The following is a 15,135-nucleotide window of genomic DNA, read 5'->3' on the forward strand; positions in this document are numbered from 1 at the left end:
ACCATTGTCCATGTTTTTCTTTCTTGCTTCGTGCCCTCATCTTGCTGGAACACATTTCCAAGTAGCTTCCTAAAGCAAGATGAACTGGAGGGAAACATTTATCAGTAGGGAGATGATTTTATGTTCGGTCTGCCCTTTGATTTGATCAATAGTTTGCTGGGATTTAGAATTCCAACTTGGAATTTTCTTCCAGAATTTTGAAAGCATGGTCCATTACCTTCTAGTAGTCTGACTTCCTGGGCAGGAGGAGCGAGGACTAAGGATAACCCAGTCTGTGCGGTAGAGTTTCCAAGGGGTTGTCTTTGCGATAGAGGGTGGGCCAGGCTACTATGTTTCTATAAACCCTGTGCTTTTGCAATTATCCCTCAGAAATGCTAACTGTGGATTGACTTCTCTATTGAAGACACAGTCTCCTTACAGTTCTAGGTTGACAGCAGTTTGGGCCACAATCCTTAAGTAGTCTGCTGTCTAGCTGTGAAGCCATCTAGAATCTTTTTTTTTTTAAAAGATTTATTTATTATATGTGAGTTCGTGTAGCTGTCTTCAGACACACCAGAAGAGGGTGTCAGATCTCATTACAGGTAGTTGTAAAGCCACCGTGTGGTTGCTGGGATTTGAACTCATGACCTTTGTTTGGAAGAGCAGTCAGTGCTCTTACCAGCTGAGCCATCTCTCCAGCCCCTGCCATCTAGAATCTTAACAATTCTAATTGTAGGTATCATCTTTTTTAAAAAAGGTTCCCTTTTCTTCAATTAGTTACCCAATTTTCTTTCACTCTAAACCATAGATAGATAACAGATAGATAGATAGATAGATAGATAGATAGATAGATAGATAGAAAGTGCCATAGTAAACCCCTATGAAAGGGTGATCTCCAGAGGGTAGAGGGACTCCACAAAAAGACTAAGAGTCAATTAAACTGGACTTTTGGGGGCTCCAAGAGATGGACTCAACAATCAAAGAGCATACATGGGCTGGGCCTAGGCCTCCTGCACATATGTAGCAGATGTGCAGCTTTGTCCTCATGTGGGCCCCTCAACAAACTGGAGTGAGGGCCTGTTCCTGACTCTGTTGCCTGTCTGTGGATCCTGTTCCCCTAACTGGGATGCCTGGGCTGGCCTCAGAAGAAGGGGATGTACCTAGTCCTGCAGTGACTTGCTGTGCCAGGGTGGGTTGGTACTCAGGGGGGCCTCCTCCCTTATCAGAGAAGAAGGAGAAGAGAAGAAAGAGGGGAGGGGAGGGGCCTGGAGTAGAGGAGGGGACTGGGATAGAGATGTAAAGTAAATGAATGAATGAATGAATAAATAGGAAAATAGGAGGAGGAGGAAGAGGAGGTGGAAGAGGAAGAGGAGGAGGAGAAAGATCTTTATCTTAGAACAGAGGTGTCCCAAAGGAGCAGAAGTGACCACAGGCTGCCTCCATTCATGATTTTACTGTCTGTTACTTTTCACTCATCAGTTTTTACTGTTGGTCTTTTTCAGCAGCAGAAATTGCAAGGGCATCCAACAAAGAAAATCAAGTCAAGAAAACTAGACCCTCTCAAAGGCCAGAAGGTCATTGCCAGATGTGAGGAAAATGGCTTCTATTTTCCAGGTACGTCCTTTACTTGTTTACTAACATGGTAAACACGTTAGTTACATGGTACTGAGGAGCAGAGAGTTCAGTCTGAGTTTCCCCCAGAGCACCAATGCATCATGAGCCACACTTAGTCTGCTTCTCAAATAAAACAATAGTTCTTTTTCTCCCTGGACATAAGGCAAAAGAGTACAGGAAAATGACATTTCTTTTCATTTCTCATTTGCATAGTGAATGATTTCTTTTATAACCTACTGTGTTATGTATATATATATATATATATATATACATATGTATATGTATATATATATATATATATATACTATTCTGAACATGCCTATCTACATTTGTTTTATTTGTGGGGAGGTGTAGGCACATGTGCCATGGCGTGTGGGGAGTATGTGTGTGTGTGTGGGGGGGGGGAGGGTATCTGTCAGGACAACTTGGAAAAATCATAGTGATTTCTGCCCAGCATCACAGGTACAAGTTACAATGGAAAAGAGAATCAGAGGAGTTGGGGTACCAGTTTGAATATATTTCTGGCCAGCTAACCCCAAGCTTTCCTGTACCGGAATTCCCTCTTTTCCTGTATTAGCAGTTTGATTGTGGTCACTCAGTTCCCCGAACCTCAGTTGCCCCATCTTTACAAACCCCTGGTAAGATCATGATGCCAACAGCATGTGATCACATGCTATACTTTATTAATTACACGTGCTTACCTTAAACATACAGGTTCCTGTGCTTAGTCCTTGGTGCAGCAATACACATACATAAAAAAGATTATAAAATCAGCCAGACATGGGGGCTCATGCCTTTAATCCCAGTGCTTAGGGGGAAGAGGCAGATCTCTGTAAACACAAGGCTATCTTTGTCTAAGTAGAGTTCTAGGCTAGCCAGAACTACAAAATGAGACTCCATTTCTAAATAAATAAAATTATAAGATTAAAAAAATGTGCAATGTTCTCTTTGAGTATAACCAAAAGACAAACTACTTGCTGGTCTGATCCTTCCTTCCTTCCTTTCTTTTTCTTTTCTTAAAAAAGCCATGGCATGTGCCCAGCTACCTTTCCATTTATCTAATATTAAGTGAAAAGCTGATTTAGCTGGGCATTTATATCTCCTCTTTACTTTAGCAATTTAACTCCCTGCGTTCAGTCTCTATAGGACATAGAAGTAGAATAAATAGAGGAGATTTGGTTACGGGAGTTGCCCAGTAGGAAGATGTTTCGGGAACAAGCATCAGAGTGGATACTGCTGGTGCTGAACGAGCAAGCGCTCTGGGACCTCTGAAACCAGAACATTCTATTTCCCTCCTTTGCGGTCAGCCCTAGAAGGTATCAGACTGTATCTGATGCCTCTCTTCCTCCTGCAGGGATCAAAAAGCTGTGCTTATTTAAACAGACATACTCTATGACCTAGCACAGAGCACCATGGGAGCAAATCTGCCTGCTGTCCTCACGTTTTTGTTGTTGTTTCTTCTGACTCTTCCAGGGGTTGTGAAGAAATGTGTGAGTTCCTCCCATGCCTTGGTAGACTTCAGGTACGGAGATACCAAAGTCGTACCCATCTCTTTCATCACACCTATTGGGGGTGCCATGCCCTGTCCACAACTTCAGGTACCTGCTCTCTGATCCCTTCTGAAACTCAACAGTCCTCAACCTGTGGTTCACAACCCCTTTTGGAGGTTTGGGGGGTGGTGGGGGCAAATGACCCTTTCATAGAGGTCGCCTAAGACCATCAGAAAACACAGATGTTTCATTATGATTCATAACAGTAGCAAAGTCAGGGTTCTGAAGCAGCAACAACATAACTTTATGGTTGGGGGTCACCACAACATGAGGAACTGCATTACAGGGCTGCAGCATCAGGAAGGTTGAGAACCTCTGCTTTATGCAGCACACAGATTTTGGATTACTAAGGATGCCAAGGTCCCGATGTGGCCCTCTTGACTCCAGCAGGGAGCTTGTGTTTAAGCAGAAAGAGCAGCAGGTAGTTTCCCCATCACCTGGTAATTTCTCTGCTGGTGACTGATGTGCCAACTCCCTCTTATGTAGCTGGCCACGGTGTGTAGTGGCCTATATAATATCTTGAGACACTTGTCTCAAGGGGGAAACAAACTGTGTGGCTCCCAGACTCCTGAAGTTCTCAGCACAGGTGACTGTATCCATTATGATAGAACCAGTGATTTTCATGACCTTGTAGCGGGCCGCTGCCGACCTGGGATGTCACAATGCAGTGAACCCCAGTGTGCCGTCCGCAAACAAGACAGATGAATGTGTTCCCATTTGATTATAAATGCGTAGGCCCTACACCGTGTCTGGTCCTTCCGCCTGCCACCACCTTGACACCAAGGTGGGACACAGCAAGACACAGAAGGGAAGCCTTTCAAAGGCTCATGTTGCTATTTCCTGCATGGTATAAGCCAGAGAGTGATCAGATGGGCTAGCCTTGGCCTGTTTCTACTTCCTGGGTCAGACCCACAACAGGCGTCTAGCACCCTTCTTCTGATCACTGACTGGAACCCGGCAGCCTCTTTTGCAAAAACCATCTATACCTATGTGTGACTGTCTTAGTTAGGGTTTTACTTCTGTGAACAAACACCATGACCAAGACAACTCTTATGAAGGACCTCATTTAATTGGGACTGGCTTACAGGTTCAGAGGTTCAGTCCATTATCATCAAGGTAAGGAACATGGCAGCATCCAGGCAGGCATGGTGCAGGAGGAGCTAAGAGTTCTACATCTTCATCTGAAGGCTGCTAGTGGAAGACTGACTTCCAGGCAGCTAAGATGAGGGTCTTAAGCCCACGCCCACAGTGACACACCTACTCCAACAAGGCCACACCTTCTAATAATGCCACTCCCTGGGCTATGCATTTACAAACCATCACAGTGGCCTTCAGCATGGGTTCCATGTCTTGTGTTTGGGACTGACACTCACCAAACCCACTCCTTTCCTTTGTCAGGGGGACAGCCCTTCTAACACTGAGGACACAGTCCCCATCTCTTTACATCAAATACCCTAGGTACTCCTTCACGACAGTCTCTGATTCTACCAATCTTTGTGAATTCCTTACCATCTTGCTGACTGTCCCCCTACCCCTGCCAGTTGCCAAACGCCTACCAAAACTGGGTTTTCCAAAGTGCTCACAAAACTATAGGTGTGGCCAAATCAGTTTAGAGAATTCTGGAACTCTTTCTTATCTGATTTTAAAAAAAAAAAGTTTATATGACTTTCTCACCTATACCTGCCAGTCATCTGGAGTTGACTTGAAAGAAACTTATAAATTATGTATGAGCTCTGTGAACAAATGATTTTCTGGGAAATGTGCTTTCTCCTACAGGTTGGGGATTACGTGTTTGCCAAAATCATGGCAAGCAAAGGATTTGACTTCTATGTCCCCGCCATTGTTATAGCACTTCCAAATCACAGTGTGGCTTCAGAGAAATTCTACACAGTTTTGAAGTGTAACAACCGCAGAGTAAGTAGCCACCCAGAAAAGGGCTTTCCCATTGGGCAGCAGACTGCCGGAGCTGGATGGAGGGAGCATGGCTGTCTACTCCCCTGCTCGAGAACGCCTTGTGGTTTGGACTCTGCTCATGCCAAGAGCACATGCTCTCTTTGTTTCTACATGGGAGAGTCACTTCTCTTTCCTTGTCAAATTGCAATTAGTAGCTGGACAGGCTCACTCTGGGCGCGTTCTCTCTCTCTCTTCCTTCTCTCCCCCTCCCTCAGCCTACCCTCCTCTGTATATGTTATATTCATGTGTTTGGATACATGTCCAGATATGTAGAAGCTAGAGGCTGTCCGCTTCCACCACCTTTCTCTCTATTTACTGAGGCACCGTCTCCTGCTTGAATCTGGAGTTCACTCAGCTCATCTAGCTAGCCAGGGATCCTGGCTCTGTCTGAAAAATGACTATGCAGCTTTTACATAGGTTTTAGGGATCTAAACAACACTCCGGCTTGCACAACACTCTCGTATCCATGGAGTCTACTCCCCAGCCTCAGTACCGCTCTTCTGGATATCATCTTGTGCTACTCTGCAAGCCTTGTTGATACAGACACCCCTTGGGCCCTTCTCAGCCCTGTCCTCCTCTGCCATCTCATAGTCTGTCTGTTGGATGACCATCCCCATGTGTAGTGCTGCTTAAGAATATCTACATGAGAGCAAGCAAGCCAGGGACATGTAAAATGGCATCCCAAGGCATGCCTCAGGGAACGAAAGGCACAGGATGGCCTGGGAAAGGTCTCTGATTCCAGGGAGTGATTTTGTTGTTAGCCCCAGGGCAAAAAAGCCATGGGGACCAGAATGCTACAGTTGGGAGAAATGATATTGGAAAGCACACTCATGAAGATTCTAGAAGCCAGGCAGTGGTGGCACACACCTTTAATCCCAGCATTTGGGAGGCAGTGGCAGGCAGATTTCTGAGTTCGAGGCCAGCCTGGTCTACAGAGTGAGTTCCAGGACATCCAGGGCTATACAGAGAAATCCTGTCTTGAAAACAAAACAAAACAAACAACAACAACAATAACAACAAAAGAAGATTCTGGAAACCTCATGAGGGAAGAAAGCAGGAGTTTCAGCTATGGGGTCATGGTCAGAGCTATCCAGAAAAGAGATGGCTGAGGTTGGAACAAAAAAGTGTGTGTGTATGTGTGTGTGTACATGTAGTGCACGTATGTGTGTGCATGTGTGTTGTCTGCATGTGTGTTGTGTGTGTGTGGTATGCATGTAGTATGTGTGCTGTGTGTGCATGCTGTGTGTGTATGTATATACACATGTAGTGTGTGTGTGTATTTAGTATGGTATGCATGTATTGTATGTGTATATGGTGTGCATGTAGTGTGCATGTGTGTGTGTGAGATGTATGCATGTAGTATGTGTGTGTGGTGTGTGTATGTAGTGTGTGTGTGTGTGTGTGTGTGTGTGTGTGTGTAAAACTAACCAGGGTAGACTTAGCAATTGACCAGGAATTTAGAGGAATGACAGAGAGGAAAAACTGGCTTTAATTCAGCAAAAAAATGTATGATGCAAAGCAAGCTCTGAGCTTAACCTGCTCTCTTGAGTGCCATCTTGAATAAGCTGGGTGGTGACTAGTAGCTGTGATAACGGCTTGAGCTGAAGGAAAGCTGTTCACGAGTCACAAGCTTCCTGAGGTCAATGACACAGCCTCTTTCCATGTGATTGCAGGAATTTTGCCCTCGGAGTGCTCTCATTAAGATCAGCCAAAACAAGTATGCTTTGTCTTGCTCAATGATACGGTCATCCGTGGTTGAGAAGAATGAAGAAGGGTGAGTACACCCAACTGCACCTCTCGGGTATCAAATTGTATCTCTTTATTTGTACACAAGCAATCTAGTGCTTATATTGTATATAAGCAATACTCTATCACTGAGATCCATGCTGTCTGAGACTAGGGGAGAGCAGGGGAGGCAGAAGACCCAGTTCTGTGACGATCAATGTCCTGCTGCTGAGCTGCTGTTTCTCACTCTAGCTCTAATCTCGGAGCTGATGTCATTTTCACTGGTCCTTCACAAAAACATCTAACCCTGCCATGAAAGGGAAAAGGTTGCTCCCTTTTTGTGAGTAAGAATTCAAGACCTTCCAATTAAGACTCACTTGGAAACCATCCCCTGACTGTCCCTTCCATACAGGGGGGCGTAAGTGAGGTACTGAAGTGGCATCACACATGACTGTGTTGTCGGGTGACTCAGGGGTTCCCAGGGTCTACGCTGGGATGAACCAAGCTCCGCCCAAAGCAAGGGAGTTACTCAGAGATACACAGGCAGATCAGCCCAATGTCCATAGGAGAGACTTAAGGTCCAGGAGAGACTTAAGGTCCAAGTCCTTGTAGCCAGCAAGAGCAAAGCTGGGGTCCCAGAGCCATGACCTTGGACTGAAATTCAGTCACATAAAGAAGGGGTGGGTGTGGGGATCAAACAAGGATTGTGGTGAGGGGATTCGGGAAACACTTCTGATTTCACAGAGTACATGTGTTGTTGAATTTATGTACAGAGTATGCATATGAGCCCATGCATATTCTGTCTGTCTGTCTGTCTGTCTGTCTGTCTGTCTGTCTGTCTGTCATTCGATCTAGCTCATACTTCCCTTCTCTGCCAGTCTCTTCTGTACAGTTGGATAACCTTGACTCCATTTAGATCCCTCCAGGGCCTCGCTTAAACCACGGATAACCATTTTCCCTATACCCCTTAGCAGAAAGATGTTCCACAGACCCCAGCTGAGACCTCCCACACATCCCAGCCATCGTGCTTTGACCAACCTGACCCCACGCTTGTTCTTGGGATTCCACTTGGCTTGTGAACCTGCCTTCTCAGGCTGTCCATGGCTCTCTGGGTAGCCATGGCTCTCTGGGTTTTCTCTTTTCCATAATGTCACCCCCACAAACATTGCTTCCCAGTGCTACTTACGCCCAGGACCCCATACCTTTCTCTAACCCAGTTTGTAGCTCTGCATCAGAGTTACCACCTCTGAGAACGGACCTACTGTGTGTCCTCATCAAAGCTGATCAGGTGTAAGTAATGGGCAGCTATAGCTGAGAATTTTAATGGAAAGGGCATTTTGGAAACTGAGCCTTAGATTCATATCCTGCCACACCTAGGGACTATAGGACTAAAATGGGGCAGTTCACAGCCATGCCTGGCATCATGTAGGTGTTCTTCTTATAATGGAAGTGGCATTAGTCCCAAATGGTCACTGGATGTTGTGTACATGTGAATTGTGTATGTGTGTCTAGGTGCCTGTTCATGTACATTCGGAGACCACAGGAGGATGTTGGGTATCTTTCTCTATCACATTCCTCATTAATTTTTTTTTTTCTGAAATAGGGTTTCTCTGTGTAGTCCTGGCTGTCCTGGAACTCACTCTGTAGACCAGGCTGACCTGGAAGTTAGAAATCTGCCTGCCTCTGCCTCCCAAGTGCTGGAATTAAAGGTGTGCACTCATTATTTTTAAAGACAGACTCTCTCATTGGCTGATCAGTGAGCTTCCAGAATCCCCCTGTTTCCACTCCTCAACACGAGGGTTACAGGCACATGCTGCCATGTCCAACTTGAATATAGTTGCCAGGAATTTGAACTCAAATCTTGCTTTCCCAGCAAGCCGCCTCCCCAGCCTTCCTCTGAATACCCAACATTACAGGAGCTCCAACACACACACACACACACACACACACACACACACACACACACACACACACAGATTGAACCCACAGTGTCCACACCTGCTCCCAACCCTGGACTCCTCGTCTCTGCTCATCCTCACAAGTCATGGAATTGTCCAAAATCTGCTAGCTGTTCCCCACACCCAAGGTGCCTCCAGGTTATGATGATCCAAGCCTAGAGATGTCCTTCAGCTCTGTTGCACCCCAGTGCTTTATGTAGAAGCTCTGAGATGCTCCAGCCCAGGCCTGCCCCAAACCCATCAAACCCAGGCACTAACCCTGGGGCTCAACTGATTATTCTTCTTTGAACGCATTTTGTTCTTACCCCATCTCCCTCACCTAAAAATCCTCAAATCCCATGCCCATCTGTGCCTCCCTTTATCCTATTTTAATCTCTCCCCCTTTTTATTTGTAAACGACTTGGTGTTTTGCATGCACGTGTCTGTGTGTGAGGGTGTCGGATCCCCTGCACCTGGAGATACAGACAGGCATGAGCTACTATGTAGATGCTGGAAATTGAACCTGGGTCCTCTGGGTGCTCTTAATCACTGACCCATTTCTCCAGATACCCATCTTAGGCTTGTATTAGTGTAGTGTAGCCTGTCTCCTGGGTCTCATTTGTCCCTAGTCACTCTTAAGCAATCCTCCAGGTCATACTAACTCCTTCCCGAGGCCAGGTCTCTGTGCTTTGCATAAACAAAGTGTTATTTTCCCAAAAGACTATTTCTTAGCTACCTGGGAAATTCTAAGGCATTCCAACAATCATGAAATGTCTTGGTACCTAGCTAGCTTCTCTTTTATACTAGGGTGGTCCTACTTTATCTTGTGTGAGTTTTTGTTAGGGAAATTTTCCCTTGGACTAGACTGTGTCTCAGTCTATTTTCTGTTGCTATAACAAAATGCCTAAGGCTAGGAACTTTTGAAAATTAATAAAGATGTTTGTAGTTCACTTTTGAAGGTCAGGTGACTCTCCGCTTGGCCTCTGGACCTTCCTGAGTCATGTCTGAACATGGTGGCTAACATGGTAAGATGAAGAAGCTGGAGACTTTGGAGGAGTTAGGTTTGTTCTTATCTATCAAACTGCTCACTCCAGGAGACCACAATAATCTCTTAAAAGGGCCAAGTCCCCAATGACCCACTTGTCGTCTCCTGTCTCAGCTTTTAAAGGACCCATCGCCTTTCCAATGGACACACTGAAGATCAACCCTGCAGCATATGAACCTTTGGAAAAAATTCTTTTTAAATTCTAGTCCATGATAAAGCTATATGAATATTAGTTTAGGTATTGACTATTTTCACTGAGTTCGACATGATCATTAATCACATTTTAATTAAAATTCATTTCTTCCCATATGAAGAAGAACCTTTGTTTTCCCACGTTCCCTGGGCCTTATTTAAATTTCTTGGCTGATAATTATCTGCTCTCACCACAAGAGCTTCACACAGGAGATATAGTTATCGACTCTTCAATTTCTTTTTCTCTCTGCTCTCGATGCTTGCCTAGGAGCAACAAGCTAGGTTTAATTTTCTCAAGCAGGAGTCATCTTCAACCTTCTAATTCCAGAGCTTAGTCAGCCTCTGCTTGTATAGACAGGGCTGAATACCACAATTCAGTGTGGCCGTTCTCTAGTCTCTGTCCTCCTTTAGGTCCTCTGCTGGTACCTAAGTCTTGCTTAACACACACTCCATCTTTTGCATAGTGAGTCCTCGGGGTGTTATATCAAGCAGCCATTATTGAGAATCTTGATTCTTATGTTCATGTTCCTATGCCATTAAAGAAATGCACCACAGGTTGTGACTCCCACAGGACAACAGTTTCAGGGATTGGTTGATTCGTCTGTGAATACCAAGCCAGGGCCCCTCACTTTCAGACCCCTGAGTAGACCAGCAAGCCTTCAGTGGCGACTGACAAGCATTTCCTACAGGTAGATCCCTCTCCTGTCCTTGATGGAAGGTTTTACACAGAAGAAGATGGGAAAGAGACTATTCAGAAGAACTCCACAATCAAAACTGACCAGTTAGAGTTCATGCAGTTTTCCATTTTCAACCAATGCTTGACAGCTAAATGACTCTCAGAGACCTTTAATAAGATGGTCTTGCAAAATACGCCATCCCATTAGCAAAAGTCTAGCTCTCAATGGGCAGCACCTGCCTCCATTCCTTTGCCTCAGGAAATGTGAGACAAGGAGCCAGCTGCTTCTCTCTTCTTGCTTGTGTCACCCACTGAGCGGGTCTGCTGAGGGGACGAGCCTTCTCTGCCTCTGTGTTCTATGGCCTCATACCTACCCTTTCTCATACCTAACCGGTCTAGAACATCTCATTTCAAGAAGAGGTATGCAATTTCTCTGGAGATCTCAGGAACTCTAAGAAGCAAGCAGAACGAGAGGGATTCTCCCACCACTCCCCATTTGACATCCTCTCTCCTCACCCAGACAGAGATGTCCCCGGCTTTCTCTCTTGGGGTCCCGTTCCTTTATCAGAGCTCTGTGGACTCTGCCACTGGGAAAGGCACCTGGTGGGTTTGTTGCTCAGGTTTCTGTTTTTCTCCCTGTAGGGAAATCACCTCAACCAGGTGTCATGATGCTATCTCTAGACTAGGGCATCTGGCAGGACTAAGTAGAATCCAGACACCTGGCCAGGCAAGTCAGATCTCTAGAAAAATGTGTTCTCGAGAAGGTTTGTGATTTCATAGTCATCATAGCAAGAGTTAACAACAGTGACAATATTCCAAATGTGGTTTCAGGAAAGCCAAGTAGGACTAATCGTTCTCTTTAGGCGCCAGAAAAAAAAAATCCATCTGATTGATTGATACCGTGTGACCTTGGGGACACTGTTGTGTGTGAGACTGCCAGAAGGAGGAATTTTCCCAGGACTTGGTGGTGGCTCATTTGAGCCTATGGTCAGCTCTCTATTCCCTGTAGCACAAACATTAGCTTCCCATTGTCTATCTTTTGAGCAGCTGTGTGACTTCCACAGATTTGGGGATATGTTTCCATGGGAGGGGTGATTCCCCAGTGACTTAGCCTCCTTCCTGGACAGTACTGCCTGCTTGGAATTAACTATTGACTGAAACTTGAACACTCAGTGTGGCGTCTGGCCTTGTGTGGACATGTCACTTTCCTTTCTCTGACCTGGTTTTTCCTGACAGCTTTTCCTGGGAGGGAGCTGGGCATTAGAAATCAGCAAATCTGTGTATTTCATTAGCTCCCTTCGTCCCTGCAGTCAGATGAGAGCCCATTTTCTATCCCAGAGGCAAGCCTTGAAAAATAAGCCATTCAGCAAAACATCTGCATGAGCATTATCTATGTTGTCCATAAGGACAAAGGCCACAAGGAATGTCCTCAAAGTTACAGAGACTCTCAGACCAATGCTATCAATCTCTTGATCTTCAGCTGTGGATTCAGAGCCCTTTGGACTCCCATAAGACATCAGGGTGGCATCTATTCCAGAGCAAAAGAGATACCGGGGCCATATAGAAAAGAACCCTCTGAGAGCCAGCAGGAGAACCAGTATATTGACAAAGCTGAATAGGTGGATTTTGACCCTAGGAACAATGTAGCTTGGTTTCTCAGCACTTTCTCCCTAGAAGTGAGACCAGAACCTTCTAAAGAGCCAGTTAAGACAGTACCTGGCTCCTCATTCTAATCCACTATGCACACATTCTGATCCTGTTTATAATATTACAGATTGGACATGCACAGAGATGGGAAACTTTTATTTAGAACAAATCTGATGCCACAGCGGAGCATGTCACACCTGACTTGGGAGTTAGGCTACAGTTACAATTCAGAGACATCCAAGATACAGTAACTATCAGCTTGCACAAGGTGCATACAGGTGGGGAACACAACGGAACCTCACGTTTAGGCTCGGGTTTCATCTGCAAGGTATCCCATCACATTTATGCAAATAGTCCAAACTCTGGAACAATTCTGGTCCCAAAGATTTCAGATAAGAGGCAATTAACCCTGTATTTGATCAAATTATAACCTGCAACAATTAAAACATCACCTAATCTAATGCTGCTTTAGTGTGAGCTTGAATAAAGTAAAGCCATTGAGTGGATCATGTCCAGTAGATCATAGGTATGGCCTATGCCCATGGGGTCAGGGTAGCTCTTCCTACCTCTGTACTGGTTGTAGCCAAGAAGCAGAGTAAGGGGAGGGAGAGAGCAAGGGTAAGAGCTTGCACATCAGCCCTGGGTGAGGATGCTTCCTTGTAGACCCGGGGGAAGCCAATCTCCAGCCAGACGATCTTCTGACTTCCTTGAAAGTGAACATACATGGTGCAGTTAAATACATGCAGACAAAAATGCTCATAAAACAAAAACCAATCTTTAAGAGGAAACAGCTTTCTCCTGATCAAACCTTCCTTTTGTTCTACACTATAACTTGTCTTGTTTTGTTCTCCTTCCAAAAGGAATGCACAGTCATATTACTTATAAATGAAAAGCAACTAGCAAACCCTTTTAAATCCACAGTCTAACATGTCAAAAATAATCATTGTATTTTGGTTCTCATTCTTATAGACTTTTTTCATCAACTGTGTCCATTCATATTTTTCTTCAAAGCCAAAAGCTTTATTGATTTTTCTTATCGTGTATAACAGCTGCAAGATGTCTTTTTTTAATGTGGGGAACACGGAGTTGGAGAGATTGGCTCAGTGGTTAAGCACACTAGCTGTTCTTTCAGAGAACCCAGGCTCCATTGTCAGCATCCACAGGGTGGCTCACACTGTCCATATCTCTAGCCCCAGGGGATCCTACCCCTTCTGCTGGCCTCTGCAGTCACCAGGCATACATGTGGTATACAAACATATATCCAGGCAAAGCACACATACATATAAAAATAGATAGGTAGGTAGGTAGATAGGTAGACAGATAGATGTGATTTTTTTTTTTTTTAATGTAAGAAGTGGAGAACATGTCAATTCTACTGGAATCTATTTCTCAGAGGCAACTGTTTCTACTTTACTTCCAGGTCATAGTGTGCTTTGCTTACTCACAGCCCTAATAGCCAAAGTGAAAATAAATGTATTCTCTTTTGTAACATTTTCCCAGTTACTAATGTATCTATTACCTTTTTCAGTAACAGTGACACATGCTGTTTATTGCCTGCCTAAAATTCCATTAGTAGGTGGCCTTTAACTCATTTATGTGACTAGTCCCTGCAAAAGTGAGATATATGTGTGTGTGTATATTCTTGGACCCCCTGGCCCTCCTCCCTCAGTCCCTGAAGGCAGGTAGACAGGTCCCTGCTTACTCTCTGAGTATTTGTAAAATGTGGAAAACTCTCTGTTGCTCTTACTCTTAAGAAGCTGTGTGTGTAGCCAGGCAGTGGTGGCGCACGCCTTTAATACCAGCACTTGGGAGACAGAGGCAGATGGATTTCTGAGTTCGAGGCCAGCCTGGTCTACAGAGTGAGTTCCAGGACAGCCGGGCTACACAGAGAAACCCTGTCTCGAAAAGCCAAAAAAAAAAAAAAAAAAAAAAAAAAAAAAGAAGAAGAAGAAGAAGCTGTATGTTACAAAGCCTAAAATCCATGCTGATGGATGGCCAGTGGAGACAAGCAAAACAGAATCAACTTATCTCTGAGGGGGGCAGTGGAGTCAGGGGCATTGGAAGCCATGGGGGGGATAAGTGTTTAGATTTTACAGAGCAGGTGTCCCCAGCATAACCTCGAGGCAAGGCCTCCATACATCTGGAAACACCTGTTCTCCCAGAGATTTGAAATCAACATGAGCTCAGACCTCACAAGATAGTTTGTGTGGGGGGTCCAGGAAAGCTTTTTTTGATTCTACTGTTCCTTAAGCCAGTTTCTCTCTCTCTCTCTCTCTCTCTCTCTCTCTCTCTCTCTCTCTCTCTCTCTCTCTCGGGAATTCCCTTCTGAGTCTTGTGGCAGTCTTTGAAAACAACCACATCTGATAAAATCTTAATCCCTTGCAGAGTCATTTGAGTGATAGAATTTTCTATTTGACAATAACTAGAAGGCTTCTCCCAGCTTGTCTTTTTTCTCTGATGTCTTCTAGAGGATTGGAAGTAGTGATGCTCCGAAGTTAATTAGGGCAAGGACAAAACAAAACTGGTTCTGAGCAGAGGCAAGGGTGATCAGGTGCCATTTAGTCCCAGGTATTTGGTGCTCTTAACACAACCTGACACAGCCTTAACACAGGTCCTGAAAAAGAAATTGCCAAACCAGCGGGCTGTGGTGAGTGGTATAGAATGTAGTCGTAGCACTGCCAAGATACCCTCTTTCTGAAGAAAAGCCAACACTCCTTGGTAAATAAGCTTCATCCGGTGCATTCCCTAAATAAGTCTTGATTTATCATAGGCAGGCTTGCATGGGTTTTTTTTTTGTTTGTTTGTTTTTGTTGGTTT

At 44.8% G+C, this 15,135-nt stretch overlaps 1 protein-coding gene across 4 annotated transcripts in view; it reads left to right on the forward strand.

Moving 5' to 3' along the window:
* Positions 1-15,135, forward strand: part of Vwa3b (von Willebrand factor A domain containing 3B) — a 160,110-nt gene that overhangs the window by 143,433 nt on the left and 1,542 nt on the right. For 3 of the 4 annotated variants that reach the window (XM_031367215.1, XM_031367213.1, XM_031367216.1), the window contains 4 exons: positions 1,482-1,593; positions 3,067-3,191; positions 4,920-5,057; positions 6,770-6,870. In XM_031367215.1, the coding sequence (XP_031223075.1) occupies positions 1,482-1,593; positions 3,067-3,191; positions 4,920-5,057; positions 6,770-6,870 (476 nt within the window). The remainder of the gene's footprint in view (positions 1-1,481; positions 1,594-3,066; positions 3,192-4,919; positions 5,058-6,769; positions 6,871-15,135) is intronic. The other variant, XM_031367214.1, reaches the window with a different exon arrangement.

This window comes from Mastomys coucha, unplaced genomic scaffold (assembly GCF_008632895.1).
Source record: "Mastomys coucha isolate ucsf_1 unplaced genomic scaffold, UCSF_Mcou_1 pScaffold14, whole genome shotgun sequence".
Lineage (NCBI taxonomy): Eukaryota > Metazoa > Chordata > Mammalia > Rodentia > Muridae > Mastomys > Mastomys coucha.